Below are 21,914 nucleotides of genomic sequence, written 5' to 3'. Positions count from 1 at the left end.
CCCTCTCTCTCTCTGCCTGCCTCTCTGCTTACCTGTGATCTCTGTCAAATAAATGAATAAAATCTCAAAAAAAAAAAAGATTTATTTTTATTTATTTGAGAGAGTGCACATGCACATGCACCGGGAGCCCCTTTTTAAACATAATTTAACGTGCTCTATAATATTCCATCAAATAACTATCATAGTTTATGTTACCATTATATTGTTTGACATTTAAGTTATTTTTAAGTTTGCAATATTGTAAGTAATACCTGTAAACATTATGCATATATTTTTTTCATATTTAGAATTCCTTTTTTTCCCTTAAAACTAGATTTATTTACTTATTTGAGAGAGAGAGTGATAGCAAGAGAGATCACAGAGGGAGAGGGAGAAGCAGACTCCAGACTTCCATAGAAGTTAGAAATAAGAGGGGCGCCTGGGTGGCTCAGTGGGTTAAAAGTCTCTGCCTTCGGCTGGGGTCATGATCCCGGGGTCCTGCATCGGGCTCTCTACTCGGCAGGGAGCCTGCTTCCTTCTCTCTCTCTCTGCCTACTTATGCTCTCTGTCTGTCAAATAAATAAATAAAATCTTAAAAAAAAAAAAAAAAAGAAGTTAGAAATAAGAAATAGTTTCTGGCTGGCCCAGAGCGGAGAAAAGAAGAGCAAGTTTACATATTTGGGGTTGAAAGTAGTTAGAACCTGAGTCCTAGTTTGGTGATCTAAAATTAAAAAAAAAAAGAAAAAAAGTATACTTTTTTTTTTAATGAAGATAATACCACTGTAATGCATGTTTATTTATTTATTTTTTAATTAGGCCCTACGCCCAATGTGGGGCTTGAACTCACAAACCCCAGATCAAGAGTCACATGCTCCACCAACTGAGCCAGCCGGAGCCCCTGTATTTTTTTTACTTAAAAGAAAATATATTTACCAGAATTCGGATTCTTAAGCCATATTTTGGCAGTGTGAACATATTTCATAACTTTCATAACTCATACTTTGATGATTTGTGGCAAACTCATAGTAACTTTTTTCCAAAGAGGTGACAGCAGTAGTTATAAGCATTCACTCGGGAGGGCTGACAGAGCTAAAACCTTATACACATGTAGCTTCGTGCTTATAGGCAAGATGGCCACCTAATTGCACTTTTTCTCTTTTTTACCCTCTACAAAATGGACAACCTAGAGGCAACATATGGGAGTATTTCTGCATTGCAAGTGGGTGAAGGAAAAAGCCTGGTTTGCGAATACTGTTAAGCGAAAATGTGTTTCCATTTTATTAAGGTGGCCAGATACATCCCTGTACATAAGAATGTTCTGCAGGTGTGAAACCCGTGTTTAAGAAAGTGAGAAGAATAAAAATCTTCAACTGCCTCTGGCCTCAGGAGCACCACAGAGTGTGGGTCCAGCCCGCAGGGTCAGGCTGCTCTCGCCAGATTCCCAGTGGCTTCATTCGTCAGACAAACTGACAGGTGTAGGTCAGGAAAATACCGACCAAATTGTTAAAATATTATTGTCCGGTAACTGAGTTTTCATACCCAGAGAAAGTCTTAAAATTACTCAGATTATACTTCTGGTCCTAGGCCTCCTTTAGAATGAAAACAAACCTTGGTATTGAAGTCTGTGTAGGGACACAGCAGTTGAAGCATTTATCCTGGCTTGAGGGACAGGAGCAGCTCACTGTGTGCTGATAAGTCCTCGGTCAGATTTTAGAGGTTCTGGGAAATAGGAGCAGACAGACACCCTGGCCTTCCAAAGCAGAGGGCAGAGAAGAGTGTTTCTGTTCCCGACTGAGTACACAAAGGGCAGGAAAATAAATATGGTTTATGGGTTCTTAGACTGTAGCAGAAATTCCCTGGGGAGCGTAGAAATGCATATTCCTAGGCCCTCTGGCAGTCTGATTCACCGGGTCCAGGATGGGGCCAGGACTCCTTCCATTCAGCACTCCCTCCTGCTTTTTCTTTTTTTTTTTTAAATGACAGCTTTATTGAGATACAGTTCACATACCGTAAAATTCACCCTTTTTATTTATTCATTTATTTTTAAAAATATTTATTTATTTGAGAGAGAGAGACACAGCGAGAGAAGGAACACAAGCAGGGGCAGTGGGAGAGGAGGAAGCAGGCTTCCTGCTGAGCAGAGAGCCCTATGCAAGGCTGAGCCCAGGACTCTGGGATCATGACCTGAGCCCAGGGCAGACGCTTAACGACTGAGCCACCCAGGCACCCCAAAATTCACCCTTTTAAAGTGTACAGACATGTGGTCTTTAACATATTCACCAGTCCAGTTATCAGCACTACCTAATTTAGAACATTTTCATTACTATCCCCCCCAAAAACCCATACCTATTAACAGTCACTCCCCACACTACCTTCCCCAGCCCTGGCAAACCACTTATCTGCTTTTCTTTTTCTTTTCTTTTTTTTTTAATTAACATATAGTATATTATTAGTTTCAAAGGTAGAGTTCAGTGATTTCATCAGTTGCATTTAACACCCAGTGCTCATCACATCACATGCCCTCCTTAATGCCCATCACCCAGTTACCCCATCCCTCAACCCAACTAATCTGCTTTCTGTCTTTATTGTATTGCCTGTCCTAGACATTTCTTTTTTTTTTTTCTTTTTTTTAGATTTTTATTTGTTTATTTGACAGACAGAAATCACAAGTAGGCAGAGAGGCAGGCAGAGAGAGAGAGGGAGAAGCAGGCTTCCCGCTGAGCAGAGGCCCTGATGTGGGGTTCGATCCCAGGACCCTGGGATCATGACCTGAGCCAAAGGCAGAGGCTTTAATCCAGTGAGCCACCCAGGCGCCCCTGTCCTGGACATTTTGTATAAATGGCATCATATAACATGGGTGGTCTTTTGTCACTGTTCTTTTTTCACTTTGTATGGTGTTTTCAAGGTTCATCCATGCCATAGCATGTATGAGTCCTTCATTCCTTTTTATGGCCGAATAATATTCCATTATAAGGCTAAACCACGTGTTTATCCAGTCATCTGTTGATGGATATAGTAAATATAAGAAAATGATTCATGTTCATTCCTTCATTAGACCCTTCTTGAACGTTCATATTTGATGGGGGAAGCTTCTGGGCTCAGAAGTAGAACTTCTAGAAATAGGAAGAGTCTGATGATTGTTAGCAGAAAAATCATTTCCTTGGCGCTGCCATGGTCTTTGCCTGGTATGGAGCACTGGGGACCTGGTTTCTTGTCGTGGTGTGTGGTATTTTTGTGCAGGCATGGTTTAAGCATTTGGTTTGAGAGTGCAGGCTGCGATTCTGCCAAAATGGCCTCCTCGGCGTTGTTCTGAGGCGACGCGTAGCCTTTGGCTTCTCTTGTTCCTCACCCACTTCAGTCTTCTGTCTTTTTCCAAATGTGAAGAAATTGGTTTGCTTTTGGAAAATACTCCAAAATCAAAAAGTTAAAGCTATTTAGTTTGTTTTTAATTTTTTGAAGATTTTATTTATTCATTTGACACAGAGAGAGAGACAGCACAAGCAGTGGGGGAGGCAGAGGGAGAGGGAGAAGCAGGCTCCCAGCTGAGCAGGGAGACCAACATGGGGCTCCATCCCAGGACCCCGGCATCATGACCTGAGCCAAAGGCAGACACTTAACCATCTGAGCCACCCAGGTGCCCCTAGTGTTTTTTAAAAACTGTTTGCTTGAAGAAGATGAGAATGAAACCTCTAGAGGCTCAGAGTGAGCTTCCCTGAGCAGCTAGACACAGCCAGAGCTGCATGGCTGTGACGGTGTCGTTTTAATTCCTTCTCAACATAGTTTCTGAAAACAAACTTTCCATATATGCTTGCTGTGAAGAAGAATGCTCAGTTGAGAAAAATAACTATTTTTGTTCTACAGTAATTGTTGTGGTTCCTTCTCAATTTTGTGTTTGCTATTTATAAAATGATAAAAATAAGTTACTAGAATCATAAAAGCCAAACGACTTATAGCTTTATTTGCAACACAAGGAAAAACCATTTAAAATTGAATTGTAGGGGCGCCTGGGTGGCTCAGTCAGTTAAGCATCTGCCTTTAGCTCAGGTCATGAAGGATCGAGCCCCACATCGGGCTCCTTGCTCAGCAGAGAGCCTGCTTCTCACTCTCCCTCTGCCTGCTACTCCCCCAGCTTGTGCCCTCTCTCATTCTCTCTCTCTCAAATGAGCAAATCTTTAAGAAAAATTTTTAAAAACCATTTAAAAAAATAAATAATATTGAATTAATGCGCAGTCATTTGTGATGTAAATTGTATTTTTTCATTCAGTATATCAAGTATGACCATTTTATGTACAAATCAAGTGCATATAATGTATATTTACCTATATTCCAGAATTAGCATACTAACCTTAGAACAGTAAAGGGCACTGGAAAATTATAGTTGTGTGTGTTTTATTCCTTACTCCACCCCTCCTTCCCCTGCCCAAATTTTTTATTTTTGTTTTTACTGAAGATGTGTATAATGTATTTTTAATTGAGATATAACGCACATAAAATTTACCACTAAAAAGTGTACAATTTAGGGCACCTGGGTGGCTCAGTGGGTTAACGCCTCTGCCTTCAGCTCAGGTCATGATCCCAAGGTGTCAGGATCGAGCCCCACATCGGGCTCTGTGCTCAGTGGTGAGCCTGCTTCCCCTCTCTCACTCTGCCTGCCTCTCTGCCTACTTGTGATCTCTCTGTGTCAAATAAATAAGTAAAATCTTTAAAAAAAAAAAAAAGTGTACAATTTAGTGACTTGTAGTTATTTACTATATAGTGATAGTTGTACAGCTGTCTTTACTATCGAATTCCAGAACATTTCCATCATCTCCCAAAGAAACCTTTACTTATTGACAATCAATCCAGTTCCCCTTCCCTCTATGGACTTGCCCACCCTGGACATTTCCTATAAATAGATTCATGCAATATGTGGCTTTTTGTGTCCAGCTTTTTCACTTACTGTATTTTTTTTTTTAAGATTTTTATTTATTTATTTGACAGAGATCACAAGTAGGCAGAAAGGCAGGCAGAGAGAGAGGAGGAAGCAGGCTCCCTGCTGAGCAGAGAGCCCGATGCGGGGCTCGATCCCAGGACCCTGAGATCATGACCCGAGCCGAAGGCAGCGGCTTAACCCACTGAGCCACCCAGGCGCCCCACACTTACTGTATTTTCAAGGTTCATCCATATTGCGGCATGTAACAGTCCTTCACTTCTTTTTATGGCTAAGTAACATTCCCTTGTTTGTATATATCACATTTTGTTCACTTATCAGTGGATTGGCATTTCCAGATTTCACTTTTTATTTAAATCACTGTTTTTGTTTTAAGATTTGGGGAAACCAGTCTCTTCACCCACCAACCCCCATGGCTTATGCATGTCCAGATTGTTTTTCTCGCAGTGTCTAAAACAGTAATATCTGAACTTCTTTTTGTAGGTGACTTCGATAGCAACATTTCTGTAGCTCATGTATCACCTCCCTGTTGTACCATTAAAAACCCCACCAGAGGGGCGCCTGGGTGGCTCAGTGGATTAAGCCGCTGCCTTCGGCTCAGGTCATGATCTCAGGGTCCTGGGATCGAGTCCCGCATCGGGCTCTCTGCTCAGCAGGGTGCCTGCTTCCCTCTCTCTCTCTCTCTCTGCCTGCCTCTCCGTCTACTTGTGATCTCTCTCTGTCAAATAAATAAATAATATCTTAAAAAAAAAAAGAAAAAACCCACCAGAGGGACGCCTGGGTGGCTCAGTTGGTTAAGCCGCTGCCTTCGGCTCGTGTCGTGATCCCAGCGTCCTGGGATCGAGTCCCACATCGGGCTCCTTGCTCGGCAGGGAGCCTGCTTCTCCATCTGCCTCTGCTGCCACTCTGTCTGCCTGTTCTCTCTCTCTCTCTCCCCGGCAAATAAATAAATAAAATCTTTAAAAAACAAACAAACAAACAAAAAAACCCCACCAGAGTTAACAGGAAGAATGTTATAAATGTTGGTGAGAGCTCAGTGGCCCCCTATATAATTTATAATTTGATAAATGGATAATTCATCAATGCTCAGAATAAATAAAACATGAACAATGCTCTATTATAAGTAGCAATGCTCTGAGAGCCCCGGCCTAGGAATGCCAGTGGCTGTCTCACTGGGCTCCTGGTGGTGGACACCACACTGGCTTCCCCAGGCTGCTTCCCCAGATGGCAGCGGAGGAAGCAGAGCAGGCAGGCAGGCCTGGGCAGGATTCTGAAGGACCTGCTCCCCCCTCCTTTCTCTGGTGGCTCCTCTCTCCGCACTGCGGCACTGCGGGCTGCACCCTGTCGCTCCTTCAGGTCCCTCAGGCATTCCTGTAAGAACTATGCTCAGGAGAAGATCTGATATGTCATTTCCCCCTTCCTACCACCGGGAAAACACTTAATATCTGTTTTAAAATCTTGACACTCTCATGGGCAAAAACAAGACACTTGTTTTTCAATTAGTGACTTCACCTTTTAGTACTCCAAGTCCCTTAAAAAAAGAAAAAACGGTGTTTTCAGAGATCAGGCTGGAACTTTAAGCCTTTGTGGGTAAACGTAAAGGAATTATAAAATAACACAGGTTTTTAATCTGGTAATGTCAGGTTGGAACAGTTAAATTTTCTGTGGTCCTTTGAGACAGACCGGAAGCGCTTCGTCTCTCTAAAACCTGTATTCACGTACCTATCATCTAGCGTCAGAATTTTGTATGACATTTTAAATTTAATTAAAATTATTAATACTAATTAAGCCCATCTGGTGAATGAGAAGTTCTGTTTTTATGGAAAGCAGTGGAGTGGGAAAATGTGTTTTTATTAGTCATGCATTCATTATACCTCCTGGAAACCAGTCTGGATCACAAGGCCAAATTGCTCAGGAAGAAATAAAGAATGTCGGGTTGTGTAAAAATCGCCTGAGGCCTTTGATTGACTGTATTTAAATGCAGCTTCAGGCCAGTGCCCAGACAGTGGGTTTTGGTAGTTGGAGCGGTGCCCTGAAGTCTACCTGCTCCCCCGAGACCCCCCAGCAGACTTGAACAGATTCCCAGTGGAGCACACTTGGGGATATAGCTCCACCTTGCAATCCCAAATCTACAAAGTGATGTCAAAGTTACGGTGACATAAGTGCCAGAGTACTTCCAGTCAGCAGGTTAAGCTGGGCTTGTCACCTAACTAATGGCTTTGAAACATCACAGGTGAAAAGGGAAGGGTCGTAGTTTTGTGGGGGCAACATGTTCTGTCCGTCTGTGAGTTTAGAAATGCTGGGAGGCTGATCGCCAAGTGGCGGGCCCTTCTTTACTCTCTCAGTTCCAGCCCCTGAAGCCCACTTGAACTTGCTTCTCAGAATATGGCACCAGCTATTTCTCTAGAGACCGTGGTTTTAGTCCTCGAGGTCATTAGTACCCGATGGGAATCGAGTTCACTCCAGTACCATATTATTTAAGTGCTTCTTGTGACCCTCAACCTCAGACTCCATACACGGTTCTCTGTGCATGAGACACAACGGCTTTTGTCCCTTTTGGGAAAGCTCTGGTTTTCTGGGAAGTATAGGCAAATTGTTCTCTTTGGGGGAAAGCCAGATGCCAGGACCGAGTGACCCAAGCACAGTCCTGGGTGTTCTCCCTGAGGGCAGACACCATGTCTTACTCATCCTTGAGGCCGCCCTGCATCCTGCACAGTACCTGGCACGTGCTTGTGGTGCCCAGGAGAGGGGGACGCCTGCTAGAAAGAAGGGGGGTGGTTGGAGATAGTTGCTGCTTACGTGGGTTGAGACTTCATCCCTGCGGTTGTGCGTGTGGGTACAGAGTGCAGGCATGAGGGGGGCGGAGAGGGAGCAGCTACTGTCCTTGATATCCAACGGGCCGTCTGCCAGATGCATGACAAAAGGGCCGTGTCTTTCAGTCCAGCCAAATGGAGAGGCTCCAGAAGCTTTTTTTTTTTTTTTTTTTTTTTTTTTTTTTTTAATTGAAGTATAGTTGACCAGAAGCTTTGTGGAGCATTATGAGAGAGGCAATGAGTTCCTTCCTGTTCTGAAAGGCCCTTCAGCGCTCTCTTCCCTAACGGGAGGGGAGAGCTCTGGGCCTGACTTCTTTAAAGAGCTGGATTGCTTTCAGCACAGCCATACCCCAAAAGGTAGGATGCCACATGACTGGGTAAGGGGCAGCTGAGCTCTGGGAGCGGGCCTAAGCGCTGCCCCCCTCCCCAAACTCACACCTGCTTGAACCAGCCTGTTCCCTTCCTGGCTTTTCAGCTCCCCAGTCTCAACCCTCTTCCTTTTAATTTGTTACCCAGAGCTCGCTACCTTTTCTTTTTCTCTTCCTGCTCCTGGCCTCCCTCTCCTTGTTCCCGGGAGTTACACGCATGTCTTGAAGTCCAGCCCTTTGATTTCTTGCAGGAAGGGGATGCCCAGGCCAGGAATTTGGGCAGCTACCCTGTCACCTGGCAGGCAAACTCTCCTGGGAGAGGGGATGGGAATCTTGGAACTTGAGAGGGACTCAGGGGGGGAATTCCCTGGAGGGTCAGTGGAAAAGAGATGTGAATCTCCAGTATCTCAGTACTCCTTGAACCTCTAACCAAAGAGCCACCTTGTCCCCATCAGGAGGGACCGTCCATGCAGTGTTCATGCTCTGCAGAAGACTTGCGTTGCGCATCCTGTGGGTGTTCTCCGTTCTCGATGGGTCTCATCTTCCTAGCCATGTCCACCTGAGCAATGTCCGTTCGTCCTCATGTTGAGAGACAGAGTTCTGACGGGCCTTGCTATTGAAATCCTACCTTTTAATCAGCTACTTCACTGCATTGGAATGTCAGGCACTTGCGCGTCAGGAAACCACTACACCGGGGAGGCCGCTGCTTTAGCATCCACGTGGTCCTTATTTGTTAGGTGTGAGGTGCCCCGTGGGATTCCTGGGTTTGCCAGAGCCACCTGCTCTTCCTTAGACCAGACAGATGACCTAGTGGCTCTGTGTTTCCTTCCCTGGGCTTGCAGCGGCTGGGAGAGGGTCTTCGCACAGGGCTCCAAGGCCAAGGACGGAGGGTGTCCATGCATGCCCGAGGGCCAGCACAGGAGTACCTCTGTGGGGGGGGTTTTGGTTTAGGCAGGCGGTTCATTGTTTCAAGTAGAGTAATGACTCATGTCTTCTTTGGGGACTGTTAGTGCATCACAGGTTTAAGAGAGCCTGAAAAAGTGCCGGGTTGTGCTGGTATTTTATCTTTTGCTGTCACACACCCATGAACACACGTGGCACGTGCACGCGCACACACAGGATTGGCATGCATTCTGACTGAGAAGAGGTTGGTTGGTATGGGGTCTGCATCCAGGGGGATATCAGGATTCTGTGCCCTTGCCCTCTCTCCTGGGTCAGGGATTCTGAAGGGTGTGTTGCAGTCACACACACATACCCCACCCCTGGGTGGACTCTGTCAGGGATAAATAGTTTGGGGTGTGGGCCCTAGATTTGCTCTCGTGACTCATTGAGTATGCATCCCTGTTCCCCCAGGCGACTTGGAGCTCCTCTTGGTGCTGACATGATGACAGGGTGCAGGCCGGCCAAGGGCAGCCACAGCCAGACCGAAAACCTGAGCTACAAATTGGCTGACAAGTAAGAGCTTTTCTCCCCTGAGAGTGTAGAAGTTGGCCCAGAGTCTCTACTTCCTTCCTCTCTCTACTGCCTTTCCCTCCTCTCTAACCCCACTTCGTTGGACTAAGGACAGGCCTTTTCCGAGTCATTGCCATGTGCCTCCTGGAAATAGCCCCACATGCCGGAGAACCTGTGACCACAGTGGGCAGTGGAAGGTCTGACTAGCACCCAGTTGTTGAGAGGACGGGCCCATGGCAGCTTCACGCCCTCTCCCCATTCCAGCCCAGGATTTATTTTCCTAACGACTAGGATGCATAGGCCTTTTCATTATCCTTGAACCTTAGATCTTTACAGGTGCATCTATCCGCAAAGCCGGCTTTGCCCATCCTCTTTCAGCAGTGCTGTTTTCTCTCCACATGGAGCTCTTTCCTCTGACTCTCTGTCTCACACTCTGCGGTGGCCTTGGTCATCACAGCTCTGCACCGCAGTCCCCAGTCCCTTCTGGGGCCGTAGTGTCCTGGAAACAGGACCTCAGAAAATCCTTGGGTACAACAACCACATGGAGAGGGCCCTTTGCCTCTGGCTTCACTATCCTTGCCTCTTGCTTGAGCTTCATAATTCCATGTGGTCTTCTTCAAGCCGTCCTTCTTCCCTTTCAGTTTTCACATGGGCCTCCATGATTGTGAGGTCACCCCAGACATCTGGGATCTTAGACAATTGTAGCAACACTCCTTGCCATTTAGTACTGTCAGGAACTGGAGTGTGTGCTGTACTCCAGGGACATTAACGTATATTGACTCATCCACTCATTTGTCTTCTAAGTATTTATTGACTGTCTACTGCATACTAGATAAATTTAAAGATAAATTTGACCTCTGCACCAGTCAAGTTCCAGTCTAGAGAAGAGAGAGAGTTCTTATTTATTTATTTTGGTGGGGCGGGGTGCGGGGGAGAAAGAGGGAGGGAGGGAGAGAGAATCTTAAGCAGGCTCCATGCTCAGTGTGAAGCCTGGCACAGGGCTTGATCTCATGACCTTAGGTCATGACCTGAGCTGAAATCAAGAGTCAGACACTCAACCCACTGAGCCACCCAGGTGCCCCAAGAGTTCTTATTTTTTTTTTTTTTTAAAGATTTTTTATTTATTTATTTGACAGAGAGAGATCACAAGCAGGCAGAGAGGCAGGCAGAGAGAGAGGAGGAAGCAGGCCTCCTGCTGAGCAGAGAGCCCGATGCGGGGCTCGATCCCAGGACCCTGAGATCATGACCTGAGCCGTAGGCAGCGGCTTAACCCACTGAGCCACCCAGGCGCCCCAAGAGTTCTTATTTTTAATGAAAAAAAAATAGAGCCAAGATTCAAACCGAGGTCCCCACTGACTTGAAAGCCATGTTTATCTGTCGTCAGTATTTTTTAACAGCCCATGTGGCGCCTGGGTGGCCCAGTAGGTTAAGTGCCCGACCTTTGATTTCAGCTCAGGTCATGATCTCTTGGGTCGTGGGATTGAGCCCCACGTGGAGCTCAGCACTCAGTGGAGCGTCTGCTGGAGATTCTCCCTCTTCCTTTGCCCGCCTCCCACTCATGCCACTCTCTCTCTCTCTAAAATAAATAAATCTTTTAAAAAACCAGTACATATGATTTTTATGATTATTGTTTATATCATCCATTGTCATTAGGCATGAACTAATGTGAATTGTGTATTTATGTGTCTGCCTGTCATCTTGCTTCTAGCGCTGTGAGAGCCAGGGCTTTAACTTCTGCCTTTTGAACTTTCAGTAAAATATCAACAAACTGATTCTGTTTCTGCTTCTCACTAAAATCTGAATTCATGCTAATGTCCTCAGTGGTGACAGGACAATTGAAAAATGTGTTTCTCTTTTGTAAGCACTCTGTTGTGCATGCTAATTGTTTATTTAAATAAGGAATTCTGCTTTGATAGCCGTATTTAAAATATGAAAATGTGTTTGCATATTCACAAGTTTCTAATTTATGCTGTCAACCACAAATAGCAACACAATTTACGTGTTAATATCCCAATGGAGGGAGAAGTCTTCATGTAAATAATGATTAGTCTTTGGAACAGAAAGCTGAATAGTAACAGGATGCATGAAATTGCTAATTATTTGTCCCTCACTGTGACCCGTAACTAGAGTTTCAGAATTCCTATGTAGTCAGATCTATATATTCCAAAAATGTGCACCGTGAAGTTGGTCTGTGCGTCCTTGTTAATCTTGGCATGTCCAAGGTCAGTCTGCTTAGTTACGACCTTTGCTGGTGGAAGATTATTTTGCATTCAAAAACACAGATACTCCCGTTCTCATTAGACTAGCTTAAAAATGTTTTTTTTGGTTTCCTTTCAAAAGAGCTTTTAACATCTTCGTGGTACTGACGAATCTCCTAAAATCACATTTGGAGGCTTATCTTCCGACGTGTTTGTTCTAGGCCAAAACTTCCAGCGATGACGGAAATATTCTTTTGCTCTGTCCAATGTGGATGTCACATGTGGCTAATGAGTACCACGTTCTACTACTCTGCCGTTGTTCCAGGTGCTGAGAATTCAACAGTAGCCCAAACAGGCCAAAATTCAAAGTAATCCAACCAAATCAAGCCATGTTCACATGAAGAAACCAGTCTAGTAGGCTCACTATCTAGAGAAGGTCCAGTTCAGATGCAGCCAATAATTGTGGCTTTTCCTACTCAAGTCAGGACAGCTTAGGAAGCCCAGAATGAGCAAACATTTTATGATTTATGGCATTGTTCTGATTTTTAAATAGTCATCACAAAGGCCCATCCTCAATTGATTCCAGAAACAGAGGAAATCTGAACTACGTAAGCTTTTACCTCAGAAGATGTTCCCTGTTTTCATCAGGAAAACAAGCTGACAATAATGATAATGTTATACACTTACGACATGCTAAATGCTTCATGTGGCCTTCCTCTTTCAATGTTTTCAGCCACTCTGGTAGATACGTATTATCATTATTCCCATTTCACAGATGAGGACACTTAGGCTTAGAGAAGTGAAACAGCTTGTCCAAGGTCACACAGCTGGTCAGTGGTTAAATTAGGCTTTAAACTCAAGTCTACTGCATTCCAAAAATCCAGTAGATCATTTCATTTCATTCCACAATACTGTCTTCCTAAGAAGAACAGAGTGATTTCTTAAAGTGGTGGTTTCAACGTTTACTATTTAACAGCTAGCATATAGCATTTACATCTAAGTTCTAGCTAGTCTCTATGACTAAGAATCCATTACCCAATGTTTCTGTTTCTTGTTCAGGGTCAAGGTGGAAGGTCCAAAGGCTGGGGAAGACCCTCGAAGGCTGCCATTTAGGTCCCCCATTCCTTTGCCAGAGACTGATCAGGATTCACCCCCCAGAAGAAGCTCATTGGAAAGTCTCAGTAACCTGATGCTAGAGTCAAGAGTGAACTGTCTTCAGCAGAACATGTTCAGCTCAAATATGATCATCAGCAACCCAGCTTCAGGTCTCAGTGCTAAAGAAGCCAGCAAGGCGGGCAAGAGGCAGCTCAGCGGTGTTCAGAACCCCTGCCCTCCTGCCCAGGGAGGGGCCCTGCACAAGCCCCTCAGCATAAAGGACAAGATATCCAGATGGGAAGGGAAAAAGGAGTTGCCCACCCCTGTACCCTGCAGGAGAGCAGATGGGCAAGAGGACTACCTGATGTCCTGTGTGATGGGGAGGAGGAACAGTGATGGTGTGAGAGCGTGGGTCACAGAGGTACAGGATGGAACCAGGCCCGAGACAGAGAGCAAGGAGAATGAGAGGAATAAAGGGGTCATGAAAGTTGGGGGACAAGATGCAGAGCCAAGGCAAGACCTCAGCCAGCCAGCCAGGCAGTTGGCTCCCAGCTTGGGCAGAGGCCGAGAGCCCAGGCTGGGCAAACAGCGCTTTCCAAATGACAGCCTCTCCGTGCTGAGGCAGGTCAAGAAACTGGAGCAGGCTCTGAAGGATGGGTCGGCGGGGCTGGATCCCCAGTTACCCGGGACTTGTTATTCCCCACACTGCCTGCCGGACAAGGCTGAGGAGGGGCCCACCCTCCCTGAGAACCGTGGGGCCGGGCGTAGCTTGGAATTCAGGTCCCACCACTGGGACCTGGAGGCCAGGGACCCCACCCCTGAGGCCGCAGAGGAAAGGAAAGGCTTGTGCAGGAGGCCCTGCGACCAGAGCCTGGAGGGTGTGGACAGAGGCTCAGAGGGCTCCCCTGCAAAACCCTTCATCAACCCCCTGCCCAAGCCCCGGAGAACGTTTAAACACGATGGAGAAGGGGACAAGGACGGGAACCCAGGCATCAGCTTCCGGAAGGATAAAAGGCACCTGCCTCCTCTGCCTTCTCTACCTCCCCCGCCCCTGCCCTCCTCGCCCCCACCCTCCTCTGTGAACAGAAGACTGTGGACCGGGAGGCCGAAACCCAGTGCTGACCACAGGTAGGTGGCGGCCGACTGTCCGCTCAGTGCCTTCTGCATCACAGCCGCTCTCAGGTGGCGGCTTACTGGTTTTATTAAATGGGTGGGTCTTGTAGTTGGTCCAGACTGGTCATAGCTTGAGACAGTGTATTGATGAAACCTGCAGATGTGATAAGTGATGCCAGTGTTTTGTGTTCTCCATCCTCAAAATGAGTATTAGCTTGGGAAAATTACCCTTTGGATGTGACGAGTCCTTCTATTTCTGTCACTAACCAAGAGTTCAATGAAAACTCGTGGTAACTCTGGCAGTGGGCTAATTGGTGCTGACTCTCATCTGCCACTCCCATCCCCCACTCATACATGGTGTTTCCAGTCTCCGCTGGCTCCTTTCTTCATGCTTTTTCTTGGTGTGAGCTCTAGAAACACAGCCCAGGTTGGCCTCGGCCCTGTTGCCGTCTCTCTGTGTGACCTCGAACACCTTGTCTGACCTCCTGAAGCCTCCGTTTCCTCATTTATACATAAAGATGCACACCCTAAATCTTTTATAATGTCAGAATAGTACATGAAATAATAAAGTATGTGCATGCTTGAAGATCAGATCCGCGCATTGGAAACTGTTACTTTTCTGCTTTGAGAACTACTTTCTAGCCTATTTCTGGGATGTGCTAATTGGTTTGATACCCACTAAACTGGAAACCAGCCATAGAGGAAAACTCAGAGCCGTTGTCTCTGCTCTGGTCACCCATTCTGCACTTTCTGTTTTCCCCTTAACTCACTGCAGTTACTTCTGCCACTTACCCTGAAACTGCTCTTGACCCAAGGCCACCTGTGACCCCCATCTCACCAAATCCAGTTGCCTGTTCTCTGTTCTTTTCTTACAGGACATGTCTTGGCATTGGAGGAACAACTTCACCCCATTCACTGGGCTTCTAGATCCCCTGCTTTCCTGGGGGTCCTGCTTCACATGCTACTCCTTCTCAGTTCCATTTACCTCTCCCTGAGTGTCAGAATACAACGCCCAACACACCATCCTGGGTGAGAGCAGGCACTTCTCTCCTCTGTCTGCCTCATTCCCTAAATGAGCTCATTCATCGCATGGCGTTAAATGTCAGTTACATGCTTATAACCCCCACATGTATCCCCACAGCCCTGACTCCCTCTTCCAGCGAAGGTTTGCAGAGTCATCTCCGGCATGGCTGTCCCATTTGGCTGTATTCATAGTTTGGATTGAACGTGTCCAAACCTAAATTCCCAGTCCAGGCTACTCTAAGCATCTCCTCCCCAAATAACAGCCATCTTATTAAATGTCATTACCCTTCGTTACACTTTGGCCAAATCCTAGGAGTTGTTTGTGATTCCTCTCCTTTTCACAGAGCCCTGATCTAATTTACAGCAAGCTGTTGGAGACATGCCCTTGTACGTGACTACATCTGCTTCACTGCTACCCCCTTAGTTCTCTCGTGTCCACTTCCCACCCCAGTGTATTCCTCCATAGCAGCCAGAGCAGTCTTCTAGAATTACATTCAGTCATGTCACTGGCCTACTTTACATGATCTGTCAGGTAAGATTGTTTTGGCTGAAAAAAACAGAATTTCTTGGGGCGCCTGGGTGGCTCAGTGGGTTAAAGCCTCTGCCTTCGGCTCAGGTCATGATCCCAGGTTCCTGGGATCGAGCCCCGCATCAGGCACTCTGCTCAGCAGGGAGCCTGCTTCCTCCTCTCTCTCTCTCTCTGCCTGCCTCTCTGCCTACTTGTAATCTCTGCCTGTCAAATAAATAAATAAATAAATAATCTTAAAAAAAAAAAAAAAAGAATTTCTTAAGTTCTCTTCCAAGGGAAAAAGTTTGCATGTTCCAGATAGGTACGTAGGTAGGTAGGTAGGTAGATAGATAAATAGATGAAAGAAAGGAAGAAAGGAAAAGAAATTATGTCCTTTAAAAAAAAAGAAATCATGCCATATATATATATATATATATATATATATATATATACACACACACACACACACACTGTTTTTTACTTAGGATGTCATAGAGATCTTTCAACATTACCACTTTTTTTTTCACCTTCCTTTTTTATTTTATTTTATTATTTTTTAAAGTATTTTATTTATTTATTTGACACAGAGGGCACAAGCAGAGGGAGAAGCAGGCAGGGGGAGAGGGATTAGCAGGCTCCTCACTGAGCAAGGGAACCCGATGAGGGGCTCAATCCCAGGACCCCGGGATCGTGATGTGAGCTGAAGGCAGCCACTTAACTGACTGAGCATTCCAGGAGCCCCTTATTAATTAAAAAAAAATTTTTTTTTTTGCTTTTTAGAAAGAGGGAGAGTGAGCACAGGAGTGGGTAGGAGGGAGGGGGAGGGGCAGAGGGAGAGGGAGAATCCGAAGCAGGCTCCATGCCCAGCAAGATCTTACAACCCTGAGATAAGCTGAAACCAAGAGTGGGATGCTCAATTGACTATGCCACCCAGACATCCCTATGCTTCTTTTACTTAGGGTTTTTTTTATTTATTTATTTTTAAGATTTTATTTATTTGTTTGACAGACAAGAGATCACAAGCAGGCAGAGAGGCAGGCAGAGAGAGAGGGGGAGGCAGGCTTCCTGCAAGCAGGGAGCCCGATGCGGGGCTCCATCCCAGGACCCTGGGATCATGACCTGAGCTGAAGGCAGAGGCTTTAACCCACTGAGCCACCCAGGTGCCCCTTACTTAGGATTTTAGAAATTAGGATTGAATGTTAGATTTTTGTCAGGTTACTTTTCAATAGCTTTATATGGTCATACGTTTCCTGTCCTTTGACCTGTGAATAATGACTTTATATCCTAATATTAACCCATTCTTACATTTTGGGAATGCACTCTCATTTGGTCCTGGTTTGTTACTCTCTTAATATACTGTGGAATTCTGTTTCTAATACTTTATTTAAGATTTTGGTGTTAGTATTCCATAAATGTGACTGGTCTTTACATGGCTTTCATTGTACTGTCTTTACCAGGCTAGGGTATCAGTGGTACGTAAGATCTTTTGAAGAACTTAGAGGCTTCCTTGTTTATGTTCTGAGAAAGCTGTATCCGCCTCCAGTTCTTAATCCTTTCCCAAACTGGTGCCAAAACCCAAGTGCCTAAGTACTGGGGTGACCTTTCTGCTCATGACCCCAGTGTGTCATGACAGCAGCTCTTCTCTGCCCTTTCTGGACTGTTCCTCCAGGAAGGCCCCCTTTTTCAGGGACAGGTTGCTTCTGGGAAATCAGAATCTTACCTCTGTGTCATCTCTGGGCAGATAGATCAACCTAGTGAACAGTTATTCCCATTATCTTTTCTCTTGTAGCTACCATCTGCTCTTTGTGGTCTTCCAGCATTCTCTTTAAAACCAGCTAAAGTTACTTAGTTTCAGTCCAAAAATGAAATTTTTCTTGGCCAGTTTGAATATGGTTACATCAGCTGTGTTTTAAGAATTTTGGCTTTGGATTTTTTCCTTTTGTTTAAAATAGTACAGTGGAGGTGATTAGGGCATGATGTTCATTTTCTACTTAGAAAAATAAAGTGTACTTTTTATTGTGGTCCTATCTCTTAACAAAAAGAAGAGGCTCAACTCAAATTTGGCAGACTTACTGCCCTCTCTAAAACAGGAGAGCCAAGCCAGAGCTGAAGAAAGGAATGATTAAGGATTTTGAGGTTGGGAGGGTTTAGAATTACATGGCCAGGCTGCGCACTTCAGAGAATGCATTGGGCTCATTTTCATAGGCCGATGAGTACGCTTCTGCGGGAGCCAAACCAGTGGACTCAGATGCTCAGTTTCAGAAAATGTCTTCTTTCTTTTCCTTCTCTTCCCTTTTCTTCTCTGTTCTGTGTTCTCTCCCCTCCTCCTTTTGTCCCTTTCTTCTTTCTTCATTTCTCTAAAGCCCCAGGAAATTAAAAGCAAGGACTTGTGCCTCCCATCCTAAAATGGGAAATGAGAAACCCTTAAATGTCAAGAAATTCCAAAGATAAGGTCCCTACAGCAGCAGTCACTTGCTTGTGTATGTCCTGTGGCATGCGTTGAGTAACTGGCAGGAATGCCTTAAAGCCAACATTTAACAAGTTACTATTTTGTAATTATAAGCAGGATCCTGAATTCACATGTATCTGTATGCCCCAGATGTTTGAACTGGAATGCAGACTTTTAATTTCAATTTAATTTGATCCTATGACAGAGTTTTTAGATCTTTATGAAACCAAATAATGATGTTGACCAAAATTTCAGCTTTTCAACTAATTATTTTGGCATTGTATAGCTTCAGCCTTTTCTCGGAGCTTTAGCATATGACTTGCAGAACTTTTGGAGGACGTGAAACCTTGGTCATTATATGGCTGCCAAGTCACATGCCTGATGTTATTGATTCAATAATTTGCGTCTTCTGTAGGACTGACTGGGACCCCCAGAGTCGTCTGGCTGGACAGCAACCCTCAGCTATTACCCAGTTAGTGGCTAAGTTAACTTACCAGCCATACTGCAGTCTGTCCCTGATATTAGGAGTCTGGCCCAGTCAACATGACATCCATGAGGCAATTCTGACTGCCATGTCTAAAAACTGAGTGTTGGGGTGCTGGGGTGGCTCAGTTGCTTAAGTGCCTTTGCTCAGGTCATGATCCCAGGGTCCTGGGATTGAACTCCACATCGGGTTCCCTGCTCAGCTGGGAGTCTGCTGCTCCCTGTCCCTCTGCTGCCGCCCCTGCTTGGCTCGCTCTCTCTCTCTCTGTCTGCCAAATAAATAAATAAAATAAAGTAAACCAACACTGAGCATAATAGGGCACCTGGATGGCTCAGTCTGTGAAGTGTCCTACTCTTGGTTTCAGCTCAAGTCATGATCTCAGGGTTGGGCTCTGTGCTCAGCAGGGAGTCTGCTTGAGATTCTCTCTCCCTCTCCCTCTGCCCCTCCCACGTGCACTTGCACATGCACGCTCATGAATGCAGGGCTTTCTCTCTCTCCTAAATAAGTAAATAAATCTTAAAAAGAAAAGAAAACCCGAGTATTTAAAATCTTCAGAAGGGCAAATTGTTTGATTAAGACCTAGAGCAGAAGTTACCTGAAAGCACTGGAGAAGCTTGATTTTGCAAATTCATTTTTTTTTAAAATTTTTAAAGATTTTATTTATTTGACAGAGAGAGAGATATCACAAGTAGGCAGAGAGGCAGGCAGAACGAGAGGAGGAAGCAGGCTCCCTGCTGAGCAGAGAGTCCCTTTCGGGGCTCAATCCCAGGACCCTTCTGAGATCATGACCCGAGCCCAAGGCAGAGGCTTAACCCACTGAGCCACCCGGGTGCCCTAAATTCATTTATTTTAATGGTGGTTGCATTAGAAAACAAAGACACGAGAATAGAGAGGATGGTTGTTATTCTACATTAGAGCAGTGACTGTCATGTCTTATTTCGCACTAGAAGTGGAAATGGTTGGATGTTAGGCATAATGGGGGATAGAGATGTTTTTTTCTTCTGACGTTTCTGTTTTGGATTCAGGATAGAGATAAGCAGAAACCCAATGTGAGTAGCAGTTGCACTTGTTGGAGGGGGTCACCAATAAGAGTGTGGGCTGAGCTACCATAAGTCTTCTCCCACTTAGCCCCTCACTCTGATCACCTGGTGACATGAATGCTCCTCCCAATGGCCTGGTAGGACAGGGAAAGAGCTGCGTGTGGTTGCTGGGGACCGAGGTAAGAAGAGAGTGTGGCAGCGCAGGTGGCTGAGGCAATCAAAGCATGGTTTTTACAGTTCCCAGCCCAACCGAATGGTGTTTGAAGTGGTGCCTAGGTCCCAGGCTCTCCAAGCTCATTTAAGTCATAGCTGAGAATAATCCTGGGGAAGATGTGTTCCAAACAATTGACTAAAAATTAGCTCCAAGAATACAGCTGCCTTATTTTCTTTACCCCAATGGAGGGATAAACTATAAGCAGTAAGTTTGGCCATTAAAACCAGCTTTTAAAATAGTCACTCATTTATTCAACCAACAAATATTTATCATGCACCTCTGTGATATTAGCATATAGCAGTGAACAGAACAGACGGAGACCCTGGTCTCCCGGACCTCACAGACTAGTGGTCTTTAGACGTACACAGCTCTGCAGTTACGAACTATAACCGCACTCAGGGCTGCAGGAAGCTTGTGGAACTGTGGGAATGTTCAGTAGCGGTATCTCACCTGTCCTGGAAACAGGGCCGCACTGGGGTGGAAGCAGCCCTCCCCCAGAGGCCTGAGGTTCCCAGGCAAGAAGGAAGGTGGAGATGAGTGTTCAGGTGAGAAACAGATGAAGGTCCCAGAGCAAGAAAGATTTAGTGTGCCCGAGGCCCTGAAGGCAGGAGTGTGGCCAGAGGGTCAGGAAGGGTGTGAGCTGAGGCCCCCAGGTCTTCTGTAGCCGGCTCTGGAAGAGTCCCATAGACCAGGCAAGGATTTGGGTCTACCGCCTAAGACAAATGGGAAACATGTCAAAGTTTTTAAGAAGGAGAGAGTCCCAGCCTGATTTGCATTTGTGAAAAGCGGACTGGGAGGGGCACCAATGGGCCTAGTGGGTAGCAGTGGGTGGAAGGCAGAGCCTGGAGACGTTGGGGTTGGCCTGTGGTTTCACTGCAGTGGGGACTGAGGGAAGTAGGGGATACTGGGAATACCGCTGGTAACTCCAGCAAATTGGTTAAAATTGGTTAAAATCACTCCAACTAATTGGTTAGAAATGGGTGCTAATGGAGAAGGGGATTTGGACAGGACTCCCAGGTTTAAGGCATAAACATCTGGACAGATGGTGATAGCATAGCCTTTGCTGAGGAGCACTGGAGGAGGAGCTGGTCCTCACCCAGGAGGGAGAGTGGGAGGCTGAGTTCAATTTTGGATTTATTCATTTTGAGATTCCCGTGGGTCATTCAATGGGGGAGGAGCTTGTAAGACAGTATTTCATTTATAAAAAATGGAAAAGTCATGAATAACCTTCAAGATACTACTTGAAATCACAGTATTTGGCATTGGTTGTCAAAATTGGGATAATACCTAAGTTATAACTCTTGTCAGCAAACTTCAGTGAGCCCATTGGAGCATTCTAGCATTTCTAAAACTAAGAAGTACCACAATCACATGATAATTTGAGGGCCCGAGAAGCAAACTGAGGCTGAGAGGAGGTTACACCCCTTCACCAGGCTGTGGACTCCCCGAAGGCAGGGACTTCTTGCCTTTGCATCACCAGCTGTGGGCTCAGCTCAGACCCCAGAAGGTGCTTATTAAACATATGGACTGGATGTGGAACAAATATGGAAATGTTTAAAACAAGAGAGAAGCCAATTTGGATGTGGTTACTGTTAGCCTTTTGAAATTCCCTTTTGTGCAAGGTTAATATGTAAATAAAGGTATTAAAACCTTTTTGTGACTACACATTTCCTCCCATATTGACTTACATTCATACTCCGCCTAGTGCCTGCACTAAGAGCACCATCCACCACCAGACTTCCGGGTTCTGACCCTGACTCTACCACTTTTTCCCCATGTGACCTTGAGCAATTAATCTAACCTCTCTCCATCTCTTTATTCTCATGTATAAAGTATGGATAATAATAGTAATTTCTCACAAGGTTGTTGCAAAGTTCAAACGTGCTAATCTGAGTAAAGCCCTTAGTCACTACTCAGTAAATGTTGAGTGAATGATTCTGTGATCTCTTTGAACAGTTTGCATCTTCCTTACCAAATCTAGGTAGTGTGCGTGCTGGGGACTCTAGCTAACATGATCTGGTTAACTCAGCAGGGAAAACCCAGGAGTTGTGCCCCACTCCAGCCCAGTAACTTTGCTCTGCTCTGGCTCACAGACCACCACACCCCCATCCCCAAGCCACTGCCTGGCTAGTACCAGCCTGGGCGAGGCATCCCTGACTAAGGAGTGTTTGGGAGTTGGGGGCGGGGCACACTGGACGACACAGTCCCACCCTAGAGAAAACAACTCAGATCTGCTTCCCACTCACCT

At 45.5% G+C, this 21,914-nt stretch overlaps 1 protein-coding gene across 1 annotated transcript in view; it reads left to right on the top strand.

Moving 5' to 3' along the window:
- Positions 1-21,914, top strand: part of DENND2A (DENN domain containing 2A) — a 92,927-nt gene that overhangs the window by 7,655 nt on the left and 63,358 nt on the right. The window contains exons 2-3 of the mRNA XM_047694464.1: positions 9,444-9,545; positions 12,800-13,963. Of these exons, the coding sequence (XP_047550420.1) occupies positions 9,444-9,545; positions 12,800-13,963 (1,266 nt within the window). The remainder of the gene's footprint in view (positions 1-9,443; positions 9,546-12,799; positions 13,964-21,914) is intronic.

The sequence above is a fragment of the Lutra lutra genome, chromosome 11 (genome assembly GCF_902655055.1).
Source record: "Lutra lutra chromosome 11, mLutLut1.2, whole genome shotgun sequence".
NCBI classification, from domain to species: domain Eukaryota; kingdom Metazoa; phylum Chordata; class Mammalia; order Carnivora; family Mustelidae; genus Lutra; species Lutra lutra.
This window is presented reverse-complemented; position numbering and strand designations above follow the sequence as displayed.